General features: G+C 40.7%; 1 protein-coding gene across 1 annotated transcript; it reads right to left on the bottom strand.

Moving 5' to 3' along the window:
• Positions 1-1,512: 1,512 nt before the first annotated feature.
• On the bottom strand, positions 1,513-24,504 carry uchl1.S (ubiquitin C-terminal hydrolase L1 S homeolog). The gene is given in 9 exon segments (NM_001096657.2): positions 1,513-1,850; positions 6,743-6,801; positions 8,288-8,354; positions 10,896-10,943; positions 15,449-15,534; positions 17,064-17,214; positions 18,790-18,918; positions 24,328-24,339; positions 24,432-24,504. Coding segments are annotated over 9 exon segments (672 nt in total). The 5' UTR covers positions 24,465-24,504; the 3' UTR covers positions 1,513-1,763.

Here is a 24,504-nt window from a genome sequence, read left to right as displayed (position 1 = left end):
CGATTCGTACGATCGGATCTGTGTGTCTATGGCCACCTTTAGATTGAGTTCCTAGTTCTAAAGCACAGGGCTGACTGCATATCTTATCAGTTTTTCTGAAGAAATATATATATTTTCATGAGTAGATTGCTTTAACAAAGCAAATTGTTTTGCAAATAACAGTAAATTTCAGGGCCCAACCCCTGGGGACAGTCAGATGCTTTATACAATTCTCCCTGCTAAAAACAGGAATGACAACAAAACAAAGCCCAGGAAATTAATTTAGAAAGGGTTTCTTTTAAAACAGCAGCACCCTCAGCTGGTGAAATACAGACACTGCAGCCATATGTTTCATTTACAATCAATATCTGGCTGCAAAATTGGCCAGTTGTCGATTGGGGAGGTTTAAAAATCCCATCTGATCAAGCACCACATCTGTTCATTGATGGGGACCTCGATCTGACCACCCGTATTCTTGTTATTGGATCGTTGGGCCCTGGGTCATCACAATATCTCCCACCTAAACATTGGTATATCTGTGACTTTGAAAAGGTCTCACCAATAGTGGGCACTATGACGGCTGTTGATCCATTCTGACATGAAAATCAAACCTGTCAGATCAAAATCTTGCAGATATCCTGAGCCCCATACACGGACAGATGCCCCTACAGCTTAAATATGGTTGTGTATGGCCACCCTTAAGGTGGCCATACACAGGGAGATCCGCTCGCTTGGCGATGTCGCTACACAAGCAGATCTCTCCCCGATATGTCCACATTGAAGTGGGCGATATTGGGCTGATCCTAAGGACCAACGATCGAATCAGAATGGAGGCCAAGTGAGGGAGGATCATGGGAAAACATCCACGAACAGATGCAGCTGCAATCAGACTGGATTTTTTAACCTGCCCAAATAGCATCTGGTTGATTTTTGGCCAGACACAGATGCCAAACAAGTGGATCTCTCCCCGATATGCCCACCTTGAGGTGGGCTATATCGGGCTGATCCGATCGTGAGCTCTAGGGCTCAATGATCGGATCATAATGGGCGTATCCGTCTAACATCTGCTCGTTTGTCGAGAAAGTCAAGGGGCACCATACACGGGCCGATAAGCTGCCAACTCGGTCAGCAGCTTTTATCGGCCCGTGTATGGCCATCTTTATACAAACGATCGGATCAAATCCGTATTGTTCACCTCAAAGTGGGCATATCCGTGAAACGTCTGCTCATTTGTCGAGAAAGTCAAATGTATACATGTACAGTATGGCCAGCTTTACAACCAACAACCAGGCAATGGTTTGCTTAATAGACAAGCTGCACATATGAGGGCCTGACAATACATAATTTGAAAATAGCCTCTGGGTTAACCTGCTTTCTGGGCCCCGTCATATACAATAAATATTGGTAAAACAGGTCAACTGCTTAACATTTTGGGGGCCTGAAAAATAATTTGCTGTAAGGTCCAGTAATATCTAGTTACAATACTGGCCATTAGAGTACAGCTATTCCCCATTTTGAATAAATCACATCAGGTTTAGTTGGAAACAGCGTTTTATTTCAACAGAACAAGGCGTGGCACTTAAGTGGTTAGCAATTACAAATTGAAAAGGCAAGTAAAGCATCAGATCACAGCAACTACATTTAGATTTGTACCCATATGTGCAGATCAGCACTTTGTACACACAAGTGCACGGAGCAAGAAAGGGAATGACTTCTCTGAACAGATAATCAAGCTGCACAGTCTACAAGTGTATACCGAATTAAGGTGCTTTGTATTCGCAAAGTTAAGCAGATTTGCTTAGAGCCACAGCAGAAAAACGAACTTCTCCTTGTTCACGCTCAGTAAACTGTCTGCATATTTTGGCTGCATCCTAGAAGGGGGGAAAAAAAGAGTTGAAGTTAGCATAATAATAACAAAAAAACTAAAAAACAAAAACTAAACAATGCTCTATTTGACTTTTGGGTTACTTCTTGGGGGGGGGTTAAGTGTACAGGTAAAACTACACAGGAGATTTTGATCAGATTTTGTGGGTCATATTTTATCTGATCTTGTCATCCAACAACAATATTTGTAGGATGCTACGAAATCGAATCCTCCTATAGCTAGAATGTAAAGTCAGATCAGAAGAAGTTATATGGTGTAGTTTGTTCATATATCTTCATATGACATTTGATGGATTTCAACAGAAACAGTTGGTCAGACACCATCAGATTTTAGCCTGTGGGTGTGAAAACAGGATTTTTAATACTCACCGTTAAATGTTTCACTGTAGTCGATAGGGGGACACAGGGACAGGTAGGACGCTCGTATGAAAGAATAATGAAAAAGGGGCCAGCCAGGTTCTCTGGCTTAACCTAACTACACCAATCCAATAAGTTTGTACCAAAGAGACCACTGAAACAGAATAAATGAATCAACTGCAGAACTGGTAAAACAGAAAAACCTCTCATGCAGATCAACATGGTCACCTCGCTATAGGGACATGAAGCCGTGTCCCCCTATCGACCACAGAGACAGTTTTTGGCGAGCATCAAAAATCCTGTTTTCTCTGTCGTCTCAAGGAACCAAGCAGCCCCAAAACAGCAGGGTTGGAGCGAGAATTATGATGTTATTGCACCGAGTGCAATACCTTACAGCCGATGGAAGCCTCAAACATGTCCAGACTGTAGAATTTTGTGAATGTATGTGCCGAGGACCAGGTAGCTGCTCTGCAGATCTGATCCAAGGAGGCTGCATTGCGCCATGCCCAAGAGGCTCCCACTGACCTTGTATAATGAGCTTGAATTCCCTCTGGAGGTGATTTTCCCTTGGATAGGTAGGCCTGCCTGATGATCTCCTTTAACCACTGCGCAATTGAGTCTGAGACTGTCTGAAAGATTTGGATCATTTGAAGGTACCAACGACGCGCTCTGACCACATCCAGGCTGTGAAATCTTCGCTCCTTATTATTCTTAGGATCTAGACACAGATGGCACCACAATTTCTTGATTTATATGGCAAGACGATCGCAGATTTGGGAGGAATGATGGGACTGTGCGCAGCACTGCCTTGTCCTTGTGGAAAATTAGGAATGCAGGATATGGCACCGATATCCGATACCCGTCTGGCTGATGAGATTGCCACCAGATCCAGGTTAGCCGTTCATCTGAAATTGTCCCTAGAGGATCAAAAGAAGGATCCAGAAGAGCTTCCAGAACGATGTTGAGGTCTAACCTGGAATCGGTGGATGAAAACGGGGTAGCGACATTAACGACTCCCTGTAAGAATAAATGGACGGAGTCATACATGGCCAGTCGTGACTGAAGCAGTACTGAGTGCTAACTGAAGGCCTTGCTGGAGGAAGGATAGGACCCTAGGGATGTTGCGTTCAAGGAAGGAAGACACTTCTGCTGGAGGTCTCTCTGCAATAGCTGTGCCACACTCTGTGATATGGCCTAGATGTAGGCTTGCAAGACTTGAACATCATGGAAATTACATCCTCCGATCTCTCTTTAACAGCCATCTCGTCAAAGCGAAGAGGCCTGGGTTTTGGTAGGCTATGGGACCCTGACAGAGCAGGGTCCCAAACTAATTTGGGAGCTAAACTAATGGGCTGTGCAATGGACATCTCCTGAAGATCCGAGAACCAAGTTCTCCTGGGCCAATACGGTGCCATCATGATAAACAGGATGTGAGATTGCCTGATCTTCTTTAGGACCCACGGCAGCATGGGGGGAGACGGGAAGACGTAGGCAAGGTCGAACTGCCAGCAGTGTCATTGCATCTGCTCCCACTGCTAGTGGATCCCGCGAGCGGGCAAAAAAGGTGGTCATCTTGCGATTGGTTGCCATTAGGTTGATTTGAGGTTGGCCCCAATGACTGATGAGCTCTGCAAATGTTTCTGGGTGAAGTTCCCATTCCCCTGGATCCAGTAAGTATAGAATGAGAAAATGTGCCCTCGTGTTGGCCACTCCCAGGATGTGAATGGCAGACAGTCTTACCGAGTTGAATTCCACCCAGCTCAATTTGTTGAGCCTCTGCTAGCGCTGCGGGTTCCTCCTTGTCTGTTTATGTATGCGACTGCAGTGGAATTGTTGCTTTGAACCCGTACTGCCTTTGTTTGGAGATGTGGTAAAGTGATAGTTTTACTGCCCGTAGCCACTTAGCACCCCAACCCTGTAGACTAGCATCTGTTAACACTATCCAATCTGGCGTTGCCCAGAATTGACCCGCAGATAGATTGTTCTGAGCCACCAAAGGAAAGACTCCCTTGTCGAAGTCAGAAGTGAGTCTCTGAGATAAGGGACCCCCCCCCTTCCATACAGCTAGAATGTTGGCTTGGAGCGGACATAGATGTAGCACATCGATGGAGGAAGCCATCAACCTCAGTACTTTCATCACCAGGTGGATTGTGGGTCTTTGAGTCTGTAGCAAGAGGTTGGCCTGACCTCTTATCCTCTGTTTGTCTAATGGCAGGCTTAATGAGAGTGTTGAACTCGAGACCTAGGAATGTCATCTGGTGAATGGGGATCAGATTGGACTTGCTTCAATTGATGGTCCAGCCAAAGTCTTGCAGGAGGGAGATCGCCTTCTGGAGATCCACTTTGCTCTTTTCCTCTGTCCTGGCCTTCAGTAGCAGATCGTCCCAAGTAGGAAGTTATAGAAACTAACCTGGAGCCTTAGTAATGCCGCAGTCACCGCCCTGAGTTTGGTGAAGACTCTGGGGGCTGACGGGAGGCCAGAGGTGAGTGCCACAAATTGGAAGCGTTGATTCTTGAAGGCAAACCTCAGGAACTGATGATGGGGTGGGCAGAATTGTATGTGGAGCTATGCATCCTTGATGTCGAGACATCAATTGCCCCGACTCCATTCCTCAGATTACTGATCGTAGGGTCTCCATTTTGAATTGTACTGAATGTACTTGAAAAAGTCCAGTACCGGTCTGAATAAGCTGTCCCTCTTTGGGACTAGGAACAGATTGGAGTAGAAGAATTTTCTGGGAGGGTAGTAAGAGAGGTCCAGGTGGTAGCCTTCTGTCATGATCTCATTGACCCAGGCATCTGTCGGTTCCAGACCTCCCATAACTGCAGAAGCCTGCCCCTATGGCCTGGTGTAATCCCAGAGGGGGTGCCCATCGGCCTGAAGCGGGCTTGTGATGAAATTTGTTGGTCTTCCATGGTGGGCACCCCTTATCGGCTGGTTTGGAGTGAAAGTTGGAGCAATGAGGAGGACTATCATCTTGTGAATCGACTAGATTGGCCTAGAAAAAATTTTTCGTCGAAAGGATGTCAAAGACTTACTGTATTTTTAGACTGGGAAAGAAATGTACTTTTACCCCCTGTGGCTAAAGCTTTTCACCAAACAGTCTTGTTTTGGGGAGGGAAGTTAAGGACTTCTTTGAGCTAAGGTCAGCTGCTCAGTTCTTCAGCCATAAGGTTCGACAAGCCACTATGGATATGGCTGACGTACGTGCTGTGATCTGTGCCATGTCTAGGGTGGCATCACACAAATAAGCAGATGCCTCCACTATAGATTGTGCTGATGTTAGGAGGTCAGACCTGGGAACACCCTCTTGAATATCCATGAGGAGGAATTCGGACCATGCCTGTATGGCTTTGGCTATACCTTCTGCCATATTAGCAGTGGCTGTGGTAACTGCGAAAGGGATGGTATGCAGTAGCTGCCAGCCTAAGCAGGGGCTCTGCTGTGTCAGGAAGCTGCCCAAGAGTCTTAGTGCCCACTAGCAAAGGGGGTGGGAGTCCTGTAATGCGACCAAGCTACCCCCGTTCTTGTATAAGGAGCTGTGTGCTGCACAAAAGCGCAAAGCTCAAAATGGCAGTGAAATGCAAGGTCTGCCTCCTAGAAGCTCATGCCTGCCTTGCGTTCCACCTAAGACGCAAAACAAGATGGCGCCTGAACACATACTTCGCCTCCCCAGGTAAGAGCCGGAAGGGAACTTGGCGAATACCCTGTCCAAGCAGCACGAGTGGGGAGAGCGGAGAGCGTGCGCCTGTGGGAGCAGTGTGTGCACACTGAGTAGTGACCGGGGGAGAACTCCCGGAGCGCTTCCCAAACCCCTTCTGTTCACCCTGACCTGGTATGAAAGGGGGGGGGGGTGACGCGGAAAACAGCCAGATAGGGGGGAGAGCAACCAGAAGCAAGTAAGACAGGCAGTCATACTCACTTTTCACCCACACCGAAGGAGGTGTACCTAAATGGATACAGGTAGCCCTGTTCCTGGTATCACCTCATATGCCAATATTAATTTGATCTGGAGAACCTCTTGCTTGATGACTGTCCATCCTCCTAGGAAGCAGGACACTTAAAAAAACGATCGGATTGGTGTTGTGTTAGGTTAAGCCAGAGTACCTGGCATGCCCCATTTTTATTATTCTGTCCTGCCTCCTAGAGGGTGGTCTCTGTGTCCCCCTTGAGACGACAGAGAAAGCTGCATGCTGCGTTTTCATGACAGTTGTGTCAGATGTAACATTTTCCATGTAATTCACCCATCACATTTTTTGTATCGGTTCCATTACATTCTGACTGATGTGACTACATCCATTTTGTAGGATGCGTTTTGTCAGACACCATCCTTCAAAAACTCCAGTGAAGTTTAGACCTAATATTCAAGAGTAAAGCTGGCCATGCATATTAAGATCCACTAATTTGGCAAGGTTACCAAACCAAATCTAGCTGATCTGATCATTTGGCCACCACACTAAAAGGAGGTGTCCCAAGTTTAAAAAAAAAAACAAAAAAAACACAAGTAAGCTGAAATTGTACCTTTAGTAAAGTGCCTTCAGCGGTTGGATCATGTTCCACAGGGGAAGGAAGTCTGCCATCTAAGAGAATAGAATGTTCACCACAAGCCAATTTATTATGAATTGAAAGTAAAGATATTTTGACAATACATCAAACCTTGAATGATTTCAATTATGCAGTCAATTTTATCAAATGAAAAGGTGTAACACTTCCATTTTATGGCAAAGTTCTGGCACAAAGAATATCTTAAAAAACTGTGGCATCTACTAGCTTTTTCGGAACTGCTGCTGCCTCTGTCCATTAAGTATATAGCTGGAAATGAACATTTAACCCTTTTAACGGTTAAACTATTTTGCTCATCCTTGCAAATTAAATGCGAAATTCAGCTCTGCGTTTCGCAAAGAAAAAAACAATGCCCATAGACTTAACAGATATAAAGTTATAAAATGTTGCACGGTTAAATTGTTGAGCGGTTTGGAAATTTATCACGCAAAAAAAACATCCATTGTCTTCAGTGTTAGGAGACATTTTTGCGTTTTTCACAAATTTTTGGTGAAGTGAAAGTGGTCAGAATTGCCCATCACAATTTGCAAGACACTTCTTGAAAACTATTGGGGGAATGCAATATGTTTGGTTAGCGCAAGAAGCATTCAGAAAGACCATTGTGAATGTAAGCAACCATGTTTGTGTCCATTTTGGCCAATTACAGACCTCACCGACTTCCTCACAAAGTTTGCAACGAAATGGCTTTTGCGAACATTTGCAGTGTATGTAATAAAATTTCACAGTCACAAAGCGTATTTTGGGCCAAAATATTTAACAAAACTTCAGAGCAGGTGTTAATGCTAACCTTTGCTTATCTATGTAATATTCGACAGCAAATAATTTTACACTGCGATAATCCATAAAAATTTGCAAAAACATCAGTTTAAACATTGCTTGTAATTTTTAGTTTTTGTTCCCCCTTTTGTGCATTTACTTTAGTGACATTTCCTGGAGGGGACTCTTAGGGGCCCCATTTACTTAGCTCGAGTGAAGGAATAGAGGAAAAAAACTGAATTTCGAATTTTTTTTTCGGCTACTTCGACCTTCGAATCGAACTAAAAATTGTTCAACTATTCGACCATTCGATAGTCGAAGTACTGTCTCTTTAAGAAAAAACTTCGACCCCCTAGTTCACCACCTAAAAGCTACCGAAGTCAATGTTAACCTATGGGGCTTCCTCAGCTTTTTTGGGTCGAACAAAAATCGTTCGATCGATGGATTAAAATCCTTCAAATCTAACAAAGGATTTAACCTCGACAGTCGAATATCGAGGGTTAATTAACCCTCGATATTAGACCTTAAGTAAATCTGCCCCTTAGTTTACCTAGCAAAACTATACGTTATTCATAGTTTTGTTCAGAACAACCTGACCTTTCTAAATTTCTGTATTTCCCTTTCTAGGGAAAAAAAAAGTTTTTCACCTTGCCTCATAGCAGAAAAGCCTGCAGTAAATCAAATAAATTATAACAAATTAGAAGGTATAGTATAAAATACAAAAAAAAAGAAAGATAACCCACTTACCCAACTCATAAAGATGTCCATCAACAGCAGTGAACAATATAAAATGAAAGTTTACATCACTGTTCTCCTGCAAAATTAAAAATCATTAAAGGGCACAATGAAACATATGCCACTCAACAAGCTGTGATTGCTACACTAAAAGCACGTTATCAGGAATCAGCTTTAAACAGTGTAGCACCATCACTGATATAGGAGTTTAAGACCCTATTCTTTACTTCAATACATTTTTATTGTTTGTACATAAAACAATTTGTGACAATAAACATCTGTAAAAACAATGATTATATAATCCAACATATTCATTAGCAAAACAGATTACAGCAGCATAATTTTACTAATATACAAAATGTGATCGTTAACGAAAAATATCAACATTTTAACCTGTTCTAATTTTCACAGGAAACTATCTTATAGCAAAGATGAGCAAAAAAAAAAGGAAAGGGACAAAAAAAATGATCGAATATACCCTAGGAGACATTTATAGGGAAAAGGGGATATTAGATAGGTCAACTCCATGTCGATATTCCAACCAAGACCCTATTCTTTAAGCAGATGTTTCCATGATTGACAGTTTTTGCTTTAGATTTAAATACTATAAATGACAAATACATCATTTAATTTTATTTGTTGCAGTAATTCATGTTGAGAATATGGCAGAATGTGGAGGTACATAATTTACACCCATATCACTTTAAGCTGGTAGGTGTTATAACATTTAAAATAAAAGGGTTTTATTTTTCCAAATGTAAAAAAGCAACCTTATCTTTTGTGAACCTTTGAATTGTCAATTGTACCTTAATTTGCTGATGGCAAACATTGAATTTGAAACACTCCCCTTTCACGTCAAGCATGTGATATCGCTGGTGCTTTGTGGAATGTTTGAGTGGAAAAGCATCTATACCAGTGCTATCAACACATTTCCAATTCAAAGCACAAAGAACGTCACATTTCTAAGGCTAATGCCATTCGAAAGCTGATCTCTGCATTTTTACTCAGATATCCACAGAAGAGCAAAGGCAAACTGGAGCATTTCTGCACCAAAAGCCAACACATTTATTTTTGAATTACTTGTATTAAAAAGCCAACATGTGTGCCTGCACCAAGGCCAATGGTTCAAGGTGCAGCCAAAGTTAGAAAGCTAATGTCAACATTGGGACAGAATCTCGGCCACTGATGCAACCAGTTAATTTATTTGGAGCTTTTGTGGAACAGCATCTGAGCTTATCCAAAAACAATGATAGTATTGGTACTACATGAAACCTCTGTTACCGCTGCAGAGCGCTGATCAAAGCATTCTTAGAGTCTGGAAGGTTAATACCAATGTGTCGGCTTTATTCTGCGGTTTTTAAAATTACAAAGGAGGGGATTTACATCTAACGCGTTTCGTGTCAGAAGACCTGACACTTCATGATGAAGTGTCAGGTCTTCCGACACGAAATGCGTCAGCGCTCTGTAGCGGTAACAGAGGTTTGATGTAGTAGCCGGTCAGAAGGAGCAGATACATCACAAGAGCTGCGGCTTAGCAGGAGCTGGCGTGCATGGGAAGAGCTCCACCATTGCCACATCGCCTTTTCGTTAGTATTGGTACTACACCGACATATTCTAGTGGTGTGTGCATAACTAAGATTTATATTTTGTATTTGTTACAAATTGGATATTTACAGTCAACAATGTCACCCCAGTTGCTAACTGGATTCCTTGGGGTATATTTATCAAAAAGTGAAGTTGGAGATCGCCACAGTTCGCTAGAGTGAAATTCTGCAACTCTTGGGCTTTTTAAAAAGAGTATTTATCAATGGGCAAAAGTTCATCCTTTGATAAATACGCCTTTCAAAACCCCATAGAAATGAATGTAGGCAGTAACCAATCAGAGACTTGAGGGGGGGGCCACATGGGTCATATCTGTTGCTTTTGAATCTGAGCTGAATGCTGAGGATCAACTACAAACACACCGAACAGAAATGTACCATGTGGCCCCCCTTCAAGTCGCTGACTAACTCAGAGTTAAAGAGCTGAAAAGCTGAAAAGCACGAAGTTTGATTCTGGCTGTTTTATTAGATATCTGTTCACTCCAGCCTTTATACATTACATTTTTGGATAACTAACTATATTAGAAACATTTTTTATTTTACACAGCCTATCTATTTACACAATTTTTATTTTCACACTGAACTATTCCTTCAAAACAGACATTTTGTGCATACTACTACTAAAAAATGCCTTACCCTTTAAACAAAACAGGGATTGTTTGTCCATATATTGCAATATTTTTAAGTTGGCCAACTACGTCAAAGTCATCCCATATCTGGCCAGTCCTAAGCTCAATTTTCATCTGATTCATTAAGCATTCTATTGCTTCGTTATACATTTTACAAAGGGACTGAGTTTTACCTGCAACTTGCTTGCTGCTTTCAAAGTAAAACTCCCAAACTTGGCTGCCCTTTTATTAGACACCAGTGGTTGCAGATATAGCCCAGACAAGCAAGCATTCGTTACAGAGAAGGAATGCTCTGCAAAAAAATGTCTTAAAAGCTCAAATCTTCACAATCCACCCTTAGGTTTGAAGTAGTAAAACAACGGTAAAATTTTTAGAGGCTTTACAACTTACCCTGCATTGTCCTTCAGCAGCCACAGAGTTGTGAGCAGACTTTATAGCCTGCAAAAAAAAGGAGATTTTGTATACTCAGTTAAAATCTTTTTCTCTTCAGTCACTTGGGGGACACAGGGACAGTGGGTATAGCTGGTACATCCAGGAGGGCAGGACACAACAGTAGGAAAAACTAGCCCCTCCTCTACTGTCTATACCACCAGCAGGTGGAGCTTAGATCAGTTTGTTCCCTAGTAGAATGGGCTTTGAGTGGTGTTTTGCCATGTAGGCTCGATGAATGGACGATTTTGTGGCCGCCCCTCCTTGGTGAGGGCCAGAAGGAATGACAAGCAAGGAGTCCACCATGCGAATGTCCTGGACTCTGTGCAGGTAAAACTTTAGAGCTCTAACAGGATCCAGGGTATGTAGAGCCTTCTCCTTAGGATTGGAAGGTGAAGGGCGGTATTGTAATCTCCTGGTTCAGGTGAAATTCAGATGCTACCTTTGGCAAAAAAGATGGAATAGTGCGTAGGACCGCCCTATCATGGTGAAAAACGAGGAAAGGCGTTTTGCATGACAGTGTGAGTTCTGAAACACATCTTGCAGAGGCAATAGCCAGAAGGAAGACAGTTTTCCAGGTAAGCCAGAGAAGCAGTACAGATCCGAATTGCTCAAAAGGAGGGTCTTGAAGGGCTCGTAGGACTAAGGCGAGGTCCCATAAAGGAGCTGGTGCTCGAACTGGAGGAGCCAAATGTGCTACTCCTTGCATAAAAGTCTTGATATCAGGTAAAAAAGCAATTTGTTTCTGAAAAAGGACTAATAGAGCAGAGACTTGTGACTTAAGAGAGCCAAGGGATAGACCCATGGAAAGGCCCTCTTGCAGGAACTCTAGGATGTCAGGAATGGAGAATCGTTTGAACGGCTTCTTGTGATGTACACACCACTGGTGGACCAGACTCTATGGTAAGTCTTTGCAGAGACAGGCTTTCTGGCTGCGCACATGGTGTTGGTTACCGCCTTAAAAAAACCCCTTCTGGGTCAGGTTCTTGGTTTTTAAGAGCCACACTGTCAAATTTAGATTTGTTGGGTTTGGGTGAAGGATCAGTCCTTGAGTTAGAAGGTCCGGGACTTGAGGCAGGGTCCAAGGCTCTGACACTGACATGTTGAGAAGGTCTGTGTACCAGGAGCGCCAAGGCCACCTTGGTGCTATGAGGATGAGAGTGGTCTGCACTCGCTGTAGTTTCCTGAAGTCCTGGGTACAAGAGGCAGGGGTGGAAAGGCATAGGCCACTTGGCTGTTTAGAGTGTCGGCCGTTATGGCTAGTGGATCCCTGTATCGAGCTATAAACGTTGGGACCTTACGGTTGTGCCTGGTCGCCATAAGATCCACCTCTGGGTGCCCCACCTCTGTGTTATCTCCTGGAAGATCTCGTCCTTCCATGACCACTCTCCCGGGTCTAAGGATGGTCTGCTTAGATAGTCCGCTTCCCAGTTTAGCAGCCCTGGGATGTAAATGGCTGACAGATGGGCCTGGTGAGCTTCGGCCCACTTGAAAGTGAGATCTAGTGCTCCTTTGCTTCTTGTGCCCCCCGGTGGTTGATATAGGCCACCACTGTGGCGTTGTCGGACTGTATTTTTACAGACTGACCTTGTAGAATTTGCTGCCAATGGATTAGGGCTAGACGGATTGCACGAATCTCAAGCAGGTTGGTCTGCAGTTTCACTTCCCGTGGGTTCCACTGACCCTGAGCAGAGTGGCCCTCGAGAACTGCTCCCCTGCCGAATAGACAAGCATCCGTCGTGAGGATGCGGCATATTGGTTCTCCCATGGGTTTGCCCAAGGACAGATGTGTGTTGTCCAACCACCAGAGGAGAGATGCTTTTGTCTTGCAGGAGAGTCGGATCTCTTGAAGGAGGGATTTCCTCTTCCAAACCCTCAGAATATTATGGGCTAATGGTACTGCTTCTATGGTGGACACCATGACCCCTAACTATCCCATTCCTGTTGTATGATCTGATCAAGTTGAGAATGAGCAGGCAAAACAGGTAAAGTCTTACTATGACGTTTGAACAGGCTCTTTGCTGTGTCAGACGATGCTCCTGGTTCTTGAAGATTAAGAGTTTCAAGTACCGAGGTAATTAATGCATCCACCGACACTGAAGAACTCTTATGTGAATCCTCATCCTCCTTTGCGTAGTCCGATGAGAGCTCGCCTTCTGATCAATCAAAGTTATCTCCGGAATCTGGTAAAAAACATCTGGGAGGAGAATCGCTCTCTTCCTCGGATGGAGAAGGAGCTCTGCGTTTTGAAACTCTCCCCTTGGGCTTGTCAAGACGGGAAAGCAGCTTGTCTAGTGAATGGGCTAACTTTGGAAACCCAGAAGCTAGCTGTGATGCCCACTCTGGAGTGGAATGTTGCTTATGAGATGGGCCTGGAGGTGGAGAGTCTCTGTGCAGAGATGCGGTCTACCTGGGGAGGAGCAGGTTCTGGAGGTTCAGGACCAACCACAGGTGGTTTGCACTTAGTACATAAAGGCTCTTTGTGCCCAGGGGGAAAACGTTTGTGGCACAAGCCAAGTATCTTACTTGGGCAGAAGGTGCCCCCCTGGAAAAAAGCCTGTCACCAGATCATACAGACATGGTAGTAACAAGGCACTATCGTAGTAAATGAATATATATATATATATATATATATATAAACCAAATTGCTGTACAAAAAACGCACAACCAGGTCTTTTCAAAGGTGTCCAAAAAACCAAAATTTTATTTCGACGTTTCGGCTTCTATACTGAAGCCTTTCTCAAGAGGTCTCTTGAGAAAGGCTTCAGTATAGAAGCCGAAACGTCGAAATAAAATTTTGGTTTTTGGACACCTTTGAAAAGACCTGGTTGTGCGTTTTTTGTACAGCAATTTGGTTTACATAATTTTTTGAATTCTGCACCCAGGCAGTTGTTGCTATACAACGAGTGCTCCAGTTTTGTGTATCTATATATATATATATATATATATATATATATATATATATATATATATATATATATATATATATATATATATATATATATAAAATATATATTGGTCAACCGTGCTGTGCGAAAGCCAGCAGAGGAGGCTGTTGTTAATATAGCCTGTTACTGCGTCTCCCAGTAAATGTCCGTGTCCCTGATATGCTTTGTGCAAGAACTACAAAGGCGACTGTCCCCTGTATGACCCGCTGGTGTTTTGGAGGCTCAGGAGCGCCAGGGGAACAAGGGAGTCTGCCGTTGCGCTTGACTGTGTGCACAGTAACTCCGGTGCGGGAAACAAGATGGCCGCCCCGACTGAGGGAGTGCGCGAGAACTAGTGCAACCCACTCACATCATCGCTCTGTCACAGAAAAACGGCGAGTAGCATTACTACTCCCCCTTAGTAGCTCCCAAACGCACAGGGATATTCCTAGTACCCTGACAGAGCGTACCTGGTGTGGGAGAGACACACTGGGAGAGTCGCACAGTTGATGCGATATTGCTAGCGTTGGAGCAGGGGACAAGGCTCTTTAGGAGACAGACCTCTCTCCCGATATGCAGGGAGAGGGATATGAGAGGAGAAGAGGACAGCCAAGAATATATACTGTGTCCAGAAACATTCTTCTCTGTCCTCCGGCCAGTCAGTCTCCACCTATAAAAAGGGAAGACCAGTATGAGACTGGGTGGTCTTGAAAAATCAGGGACCTCTGAGGCAGGTCCCACGTTGGGGAATGCCTATGGGTATCCTTTGCTCAGTGTAGAGGGCCTGGGCATTCCCTGATGTCAAGCAATTGACAAAATTGAAAATAATAAACAGTATAATATTACATCTTATCCTCCTGAGGACACAACAAAAACTGATCTAAGCTCCGCCTGCTGAGGGTGTAGCCAGTAGAGGAGGGGCTAGTTTTTCCTTCTATTGTGTCCTGCCCTCCTGGATGTACCAGCTATACCCACTGTCCCAGTGTCCCCCAAGATGACTTAGAGAAATGCAGATTAATACCACAGATCTGCAGTTAAAAAGTTATATAAATTGTATAATAAGCCATCAAACTAGATTAACGTCAAAATGGATACTTATTCAAATATACAAGTTTCCTGGAGTCATTGCTATGCAGTGTTTACATAAATAAATTTAATCTGTAACTTAGCACAGTTTGATTGACTAGAAATATATGTTACACTGTAGTGTCCAGTGAAGCAAACTAAGTAGAGGGTAGTCTACATCTCATCTCAGCCTGTGACACATATACATAAACAGGTGTAGGACCTGGTGTTTTCCAGATAACTGATCTTTCCATAATTTGGATCTTCATACTTAAAATCTACTAGAAAATCATGTAAACAATAAACCCAAATAGCTGAATTTGCTTCAATTAAGGAATCATTATAAAAAGGAAATCATTTTACAAAATTTAGATTTGATTAATCGAGTTTATGGGAGATGGCCTTTCCGTAATTCGGAGCTTTCCGGATAACTGATCCCATACATGTATGTGTGTAGATATACATTTAAATTTGAAACCATTCTGCATTACTTAATACAGATATGCAAATTCCAAACATTACCTCATTTTTTTCTAGGTGAATTGCCCTTTCTTCAGGTGAAAGTGCAGCAGTTTGTTCGATAAAACCATTTAACACAGAGTTTTCAGCTGCATTGGTAAGAAAACGGAATAGTATAGATGACGGTTAAAAATTAAAGTTTCTTTAAGTTTAAAATCATTTTTGTAAGTATTTGTCTACGTTACTTCAAAACATGGAGCCAAACTAAAGCCTCAGAGATGTTCCCCCGATCAAGATGGCAGGACCTAGCTTGATGCCCTCCGTTATCCATACAGACCCCTCAGCTATGTCCCTGTGGACTAAGTAGGAGTATATACATACCTGGACACCATCACCATTTCATCTGCAGCCAATTAATCTTGTACCAAATAACAGGAACTACACATATATTAACCTTGTAGATAAAGTCCTGGTAAAGATTAAATTTAGGACCCCAGATAAAAAAAAAAAAACAGACTTCTAGTGTAACTGGGTATAATAGCAAAGACACTGACACCATAAATTAAAACTTTTTTACATCATAATATTGCCTTTGAAAGCTACTTATAACTTTGCCATAAAGTATTTGCACAATGCTTTTAAATTACCTGTAGGGGTGCACCAAATCCATTATTTCGTATTTGGCCAAACCCCCGAACCCTTCGCGAAAGATTTGGCTGAATACCGAACCCTAATTTACATATGCAAATTAGGGGTGGGAAGGGAAAACATTTACTTCCTTGTTTTGTGACAAAAATTCACACAATTTCCCTCCTCGCCCCTAATTCGCATATGCAAATTAGGATTCGGTTCGCCTGGGCAGAAGGATCGGCCAAATCCAAATCCTGCTGAAAAAGGCCGAATTCTGAACCCTCCCTAATTACCCGTCTGATGCCCCATGTTCCTGTATGAGGGGGCTGCCATGTTTGCACAGCAGAAATCTGTTAACATTGGACAGGCCAAGATGGGACAGTCAGGTAGGTTGGCAAAACAGTCAGATTTAGAAACTTCAACTAACAATAACTTAGATAACCAAACCTCTCCACAAAAAATGAACATGACCTACAGGTAACTTTTAATGTAAATTTCATATTTTAAAAAGCAGTTTTTTTAGTGTATCACTTTAAGTAATGCATCAACTGACAGTTATTGCCACCCTGCATACTCCTGTTTTATTGCAGTCTTCACTAAGCAGAAATCTTGTTTCCGAAACAAACCCAACTTAGCCTGATTTTTTATTTTTTTTTCCAAATAAAATAATGTAGAATACACTTGACGGCCTCATTATGGAAATTACAAAACTGTAAAATGAATTAAAGAAGAGATCTGTAAAACAAAGATCAATGAAACATACTATCATTCGGGCTGCCCTGAAAGTATGTGGATGCAAGCGCCAGTCTAAGTATGGTGCCAGTTGCTATTGTCACTCAAGAGTGTTAGAACAATCAAGAATAGTCATTTCATTATATCCTGCTTTTTAGAAATAATGAAGACTATGTGAACATTTTATTTTAAAACAATTTGTACTTATAAACACAATTTGAGGGTGTGACATCACTATTGTATAACAAAACATCATTGTTTTAAGTTATTATATAGGGCTAGATTTTTACATTAACTTTTCTAAATTAATACTTACCAAAATTAAATTTATCTTTATTATTAGCCACAGCATGAATAAGCCCAACTGTGCCACAGGAATTACCAATGGTCTGTTTTAAGAAATACACTTTATTGTTTGCATTCTTCTCTTGCAGCTCCTTTATTTGGCACTTTCTAAAGTTTTCATGCTGTGCAAAACATAATGCAAAGCATTAGTAGGTTGTGCCACATATAGGATACAAAAATATTGAGTCTTGTACATATTAGATCATCATTTAAGTGTATAAATTGAATAGTCTATCTTGATGTCACACACATATTACCTGCTATTAAGTGCTACATAGTCCCCTCTTACCCACAGTTTAGCTCTGCTTAAAGCGGTAGTTCACCTTTATGTAAACGTTTAGTATGTTGCAGAATGGCCAGTTCTAAGCAACTTTTCCATTGGTTTTCATTATTTATTTTCCAGTTTTATAATTATTTGCATCTTTATTCTAACTCTTTCCAGCTTTCAAATGGGGGTTGCTGACCCCATCTAAAAAGCAAATGCTCTGTAAGGCTACAAATTTGTTATTGCTATTTTTTTTTTTATTTCTCATCTTTCTAGCAAGGTCGTCCGCCATTCATTTTCCAGTAAGTTGGACCCTAGCTACCAGATTGTTTATAATGCAAATTGAAGAGCTGCTAAATAAAAAGCTAAATAACTCAAAAACCTTAAATAATTAAAAATGAAAACCAATTGCAAATTCTCAGAATATCACTCTACATCATTCTAAAAGCAACTCAAAGGTGAACTTTAATATAAAGGGCCCCCTTTGCTTTGCTTCTTTAAGATTATATGCATGTAACTTGTAATAACCCCTTTCACAACCCTCTTGGGCTCACAGCGTAATGCAGCCCCTCTAACAATTTGTTTCATTGTGAAATTATGAATTCTGGGTCTTTAATTCTCTGCTTTCCAAAAAAAGGTGATGAACAGATCCATTGAAAAGCAGAGGGACATCAGGTTCCAGGATTCATCACTTCATAATGGAACAAGGTATGGGTGGGTGGAGGTTGCATTAAGCTACCCATAGACGCGACGATTCTTCTTGCTGAACGACTTTAGCGAAGTCCGACCAATCCTTTGAAATTATTGTGCGGTTAGTGGGATTCAAATGATTGTACATCGTTGGCCAGGTTAAAAAAATCTTTGTCGGTCCCAGTGCAATCTATCTATGTTTGCAGGGCCAAGCAGGCAGCTCCCCTTTGTTTTCCTGGCAAATTGGTCTTTTTAGTTGATGGTCAATTAGTGCGATCGTACCGAGAAAATCATGGTCTCACAATGAGGATCGGATCTTTTAAAAATCTCAACATCTATGGCCAGCTTTACATTGAGTATTGCAACATAAGAGTATTGTGGCTTTTTGCAGAATCAGGTATGTGTGTAAAAAATATGTTTTTTGGAAATTCAGATAGTGCTTATGCACCTTTTACAGAGCCCAACTAAATTAGTAAATGTCAAAAATGGGAGTTATACGTTCCCTTTAAACCTGGACAGTATTTAAAAGCATCCTGCATTATAATTATATATATATATATATATATATATATATATATATATATATATATATATATATATATATATATATATATGTTGGCTAAAAATCTTTTTTCAAGATTAAAAATCACTTTCAGAAAAATAATACAAGACAGTTTACTATAATTGCTACTTGCTGTACTATAAACTAAAATGAACAAACACAAACATTTTGCTACCTTACCTGTGGGGTAAGGGGGAAAAGTAGCAGTAATGCACAGACTGGTGTGAGAACATTGTTCAGAGATTCATCCTCAAATCCCAAGACATCCACAAATTTCCAGGCACCAGACACACCCAACTGGGCCAAAACCTGCATAAATAAAAAGTGAAGATTAGATCATGTTTAGGACCCAAGGGTCAAATTTCAAATTCATTCAAGGTTTTTTAAACTCCCATGAACTCGAAATGTAACTACCGGTAATCAAAATTCATTACATAAATTGAGTCTTTCAAACTCTGGTGAATAGGATCGACCCAAAAAAACTGGAATCTAATTCGATTCAAGTTTTAAAAACTCAATTCGAGATTTTTACCCCGAAAAAAAATTTGAATGTCAGGAAGGCTGCAAAAATCATCAAATTGTTCCCTCACATTTACTTATACAGCTTTTCAGCAGGTTTTTGGTGGCGAATAGTCAAATTAGAGTTCTTAAAGGGCCAGAGTATGAAATCTCGAATTTTTTAATAACTATTATCGAATATCGAATTTGGATAACTTGTCGAATTTGACAATTTTGGCCATAAAATAAACTCGAAAATTCAAATTCGACCCTTGATAAATTTGCCCCTTAAGTGTTTGGCCAGGCCACAACAGGAGTAATTTTTAAAGCCAAAGGGTGAAAAATACATATAGGAGCTGATGTACAATTAAAGCTGCTATTTTGCACCAGTGCAATAACCCATCAGTTTTTGGCCTTTAGCTTATAACTTATGGATGACTGATCATAATAAACTCCTGATTTCTACAAGTAACTACCGTATACTTTAGAACCTGCATCAGTAAATTAAACCTACTTATGAAAATCAGTCATGTAAATCTAGATCTGATCTTGCTGCACTACTGGAATCAGTATCAATGAATTGATATATTTAATAAACAAAATATTACTTTGTTAGAAGTAATATTTCATATATGTATGTGTTTTCGTTATCATTCCTTGTCCAAATGGGGCTCACTGTCATATTCACAAACAATGGGGCCAGTTTGATCAGAAGCCAGTTAACCTGCTTGTATACCCATGGAGTGTGGTAAGGAAAACCAGAATAGCAGATCTGCACATTCATTATCCTGATGTGACTGCAGCTTTCGTTGGTTTAGAGTAATTTCTCCAATCCAATGCCAAAATCAATTAAACCCAGTTTATTTTTCAGCTTCTGCAGGAGCTACAGGTCACCAAATCTCTTCACTGATTTATTTATCTAAATCAAAAAAAGCAATTGTATCTAATTAACATCAGTAATAGCGGAGTAGGAGTACGGAGCCATTGTTCTTTGATTATTTCTTCATATATTTTATTCATAGGTAGCTTATTAAATGGATGGTTAATTATTGGTGGTTTTCGTGTGCATATGCGCATGGGAGGGCCAACACACCTGTAATTAAAGCGATGGTTCACCTTTAAGTTTAACTGTTATTATTTTACAGAATGGTTAATTCCAAGCAACATTTCAACTGGCTTTCATTTTTTCTATTTTGGCATTTTATGCCATGCTCTGCAAGGTTACAAATGTATTGACTTACTACAGGTCCTCACCTATTCATATTCCAGTATCTTATGGTTGCTTGGGTAATTTTGACCCCAGCAAAATGTTGCTGAAATTGCAAACTGGAGATCTGCTGAATAAATTACTTATATATAAATAAAAAGAACCGAAAGTTTAATTTTTTTTTTAAATGTATAAGAATATCACACTACATGATACTAAAAGATGAACAATCCCGTCAAGGTCTAACTCATAACCCAACACTACCATTTCTGTATTCTACACTACTTAACGGGAATTGCACAGTAAAGATCTTTCCATAGCTCTTCCCGGTTTAGATGACATTAATCATCTGCATCACAATCAAAGACAAATTCTGTCCTTCAGAATACCGGATTCTACATTCTAATTAGGGTTTAGCCATTTAAAATGTAGAGGAGTGGTGAATATTTTGAGCAGTAATTGCATTGTGAAACAGGCTATAGTAACATGAAGTTCTGAGTGTACAGTACATACCTGGAGGCATGGTTCGGCGAAAGACTGCCTTACTACAGAAACAAGAAGATACCTGTGTTGCCAGGGAATACAATTTACTTTTAAGAGTTAAATCTTCCTGCACAAAAACAAGATTGAAGCTGTATTGGGGTGCACAGTAGCACACTCACCAACTGCAGACTATCTGAACAGTTTTTAAATTGGGTAATTATAAGATTCTATAATGATTTTATAGATAAATACAAATATTTCAATCCTTTTAAAATGTACCTCTGGTTTGGAAGTAGCCAACAGATAAATACAACAACAGAGTAGCTCAAAGACATAGAAAGTTACGTTACGCATACATGTGCTTAAATACCCAACCTCCTTACTAAATAGGTAGGATTACTACAATCCTTGAAACTATAACCCCAGGATTAGGAAAGCATACTTTCATTTTAAACAGAGAAAGCTGTAGTGATAAACAGCAAATTAATTCAATTAAAAAAAAAAAGCCATTACATGTATAACTATGCTTAGTGAGCATGGCATTCATAAAAACAAAAAAAAGCTGCTTTTCTGGGTTTCAGGGCTATGATTTTAGTTTAATAGAGTGAAGTTGGTCCTAAAATATTAATCTTTCAAAGTAAAAAGACGGGGTTGCCTCTGGATTCCTTTCTGTAGCATAGAATTGTACAAAGCCAATTATGTGGTTTCCCTGTTCACTTCCGATTAAACGATGTATCCAAGACTGCAGTGTGGGTGTGGTAGGGTCAGTTACTGGAAATTGCAATCTCTCAGGACCTATTTAAATAAGAGCCCTCGTGACCATATAAAAATGAGGTAGAGAGGGAGATTATGCCTCCTACAGAACCTTCTGGAGAATAGTTGAACAGTCTGGTTTATCAGAGAATGTGGCAGTATATACTTACTTATCTCTCTGTATAAGGTCAAACAAATGTACTAATTAAATTCAGCAAGACAGAATGGATTCGTCATGATAATTTCTCCCACTATATTCAGGGAAAGTCCTCTCGTAGCACAGAACTTTTACCACTAAATAATCCCAATATATAAAAACAAAGCCAGAGATGAGATGGTGGCCCCAGGTAATGCAGAAAGTCAGTGGAGAAGGTGTTATATAAACTAAAGATGCCCAACCTGCTGCCTTTCCAGCTATTATACTACACTTCCCAGCATCCCCTCATGAGCCAAATGCGGTTGAGTGATCCTGGGGTGGTATAATCTACTAGGTGATGTTTGAAGACAGGTATGGGGGAATGGTTTTCAGGGGGAGTCATTCCCTAATGAGTGCCATGCCTTTGGGCTATTATTTACACATTAAAAACCTAATATGATTGTTTTGCCATTGTTACAGAGTTGTGCTAACTTAGTTATAATCAAGTATCTTATACAGATAATAAATCATTCAAAGCAGAACACTATGGGAAACGTATAAACTTGATAATAAAGAGTGCCTGCACTGAGCCTCCGTAAATAGATCTCCATTTTTCCCTTGGCACCAAGGAGCCCCTATTATATTGGTTGCCCCTCTATGCTACCTTTAAAAATGATTCTGGGTCAGGACCCAGAGAAAGCAGTGCCCTTGATCTACCAAAGACACTCAATAGGGATCTCCCTAGTGACATATTAGTACTCAAAACTGTACAAATTCTCTCCACTCTTTAAATGCAATATGAGGCCCATATCCGTCTTCTATCTATAATATTTCAGCATTCTCTTACGTCCTTTCCTTATTCATATGTTATAGGTGAAATTCATAAATAAAGAAAAATTAAAATAAATGCAGATGCACAGGGAAGTAATGATGAGCACAAATATGTAGAGGAACTATAGTGAAAATTTAATGTTAGCTTCAGCATACTAAAATACGGAATTTTCTAAATACAAACAATTAAAAATTCTGTACCGTTTCTGAAATAATCAAGTTTATCTTCACTATTCCTCTCTCAGCATCGGTTTCTCCTCATTCAAGAGTTGGGAGTCAAAAAGGGTTAAAAACACTATATCCAAAAGGAAGAATGTGAGGATCTCCAATAATAAAGAGCTAGATTTTTTTAAAAAGTAGAAAATTTATTAGGACATAAGACCTAAGGCGTTTCGTGCCCGATAGGGCACTTACTCATAGGCTAGTCAAAAAGGGTTGCCAACTGGCCAGTATTTTACCGGCCTGGCCGGTAAAAATGATGCTTGATGCCAATGTTATTAATAGGAAAAAATGGCAAGAATATAGGAAAGCCGGTATTTTTTTTTCCAGAAAAGGTGGCAACCTTTACGTCAGATGAATGATCCAATATATCTTATAGGGGGGCTCCTTTTGCCTAGGCGATGTATTAGAGCTCACTCTATTTAATTCACCAGAAACCCTGTCTATCTACAAGAAGAAATTGTGCAAAAGGCAGTTTTGTTAGATTTTGTTTGTACTGGAATCAGTTATTTGAGTGAGATCTAATACATCTGCTAGGAAAGGAAGCCCCCCTATAAGATATATTGGATCTAACTGTCAGATTATCTGACACCCAACTGCTGCATGAAGACAAAATGAAGAGAAACAGATGCTGAGAGAGGAATAGTGAACATAAACTTGATTATTTCAGAAACAATGCAGAATTGACTATATTTAGAAAGTTTCTTATTTCAGTATGAGTAAGCTTATATTAAAGGGCAAATTTATCAAAGGTTGAGGTGAATTTTCAAATGAAAAAAATTCGAATTTCGAGCTATTTTTAGTGTACTTCGACTAGGGAATAGTCCAAATTCAATTTGAAACTTGAAAATTCGAATATCGAAAATTTATCACGTACTGTCTCGACCATTCCCCATCTTAAACCTGCTTTTTTACGCCTATGGGGGACCTCCTAGAACCTATTTGGAGTCAATTGGTGGACTTTGAAAAAAAAAAAATCGAAGGTTTTTTTTGGGAAAAACTTCTAATTGAATTTGATTGAATGCACTATTCCCTTTGATTCGAATTCAGGCAAATACCCACCTTTTCGACCCAAAAAAACTGCCCGACTTATTTTCAGTTGGTCTTTTTGAATTTCAAAAAAAAATTTCAATTCGAAGTTCAACCCTCGATAAATATGTCCCTAAAAGTTAATTTTCACACTAGTTACCTGTAAAATAAGTCTGGATCATGCAACCCTTCCGGCATTGCCCGCCTACAACTCCCTAAATACCAGCATGAGTGCGTTAAGAGACCCCACGCCTCAATCGAACATTAATATAAGTGCTATAAAATAAAGACCATCTTGTTAGTTTTTATGTAATAAACAGATTGCTATCGTTGCCTATGTCTATAAAGCCCAAGGCTCCCTATAGTAAAGCAGCCCTGGCTCCATCTGTGCACCTGCTGAGGAGAAATACAGGGATGTAGCAGGTACCACAGGAGCCTGGGGCCACGCCCTGACAACAGTATACTCATTGCACAGACCAAGAAGACAACTGCACGAGCTTGTTCAGAGACAAATGCGCCACATGGATAAAATAAGGGCCTTTCCTATTTCGCCACCACTCACTTTGTTCAGCATCTGTGAAGACAAGAAAAATGCACGTAAATGACTCAGAACAGAACGCATCCACCTCAGTCGAACACAACGAAAGCCGCGAGCTCTTGACTCACCTCAGGATTGATTTCCATCGCTCTCCACTGCATGGCTGCTAAATTACGTCTCACAACACCAACTCACTCTGCT

This window comes from Xenopus laevis, chromosome 1S (genome assembly GCF_017654675.1).
Source record: "Xenopus laevis strain J_2021 chromosome 1S, Xenopus_laevis_v10.1, whole genome shotgun sequence".
Lineage (NCBI taxonomy): Eukaryota > Metazoa > Chordata > Amphibia > Anura > Pipidae > Xenopus > Xenopus laevis.
The sequence above is the reverse complement of the archived record's forward strand: the minus strand, read 5'-3'. Positions and strand labels throughout refer to the sequence as shown.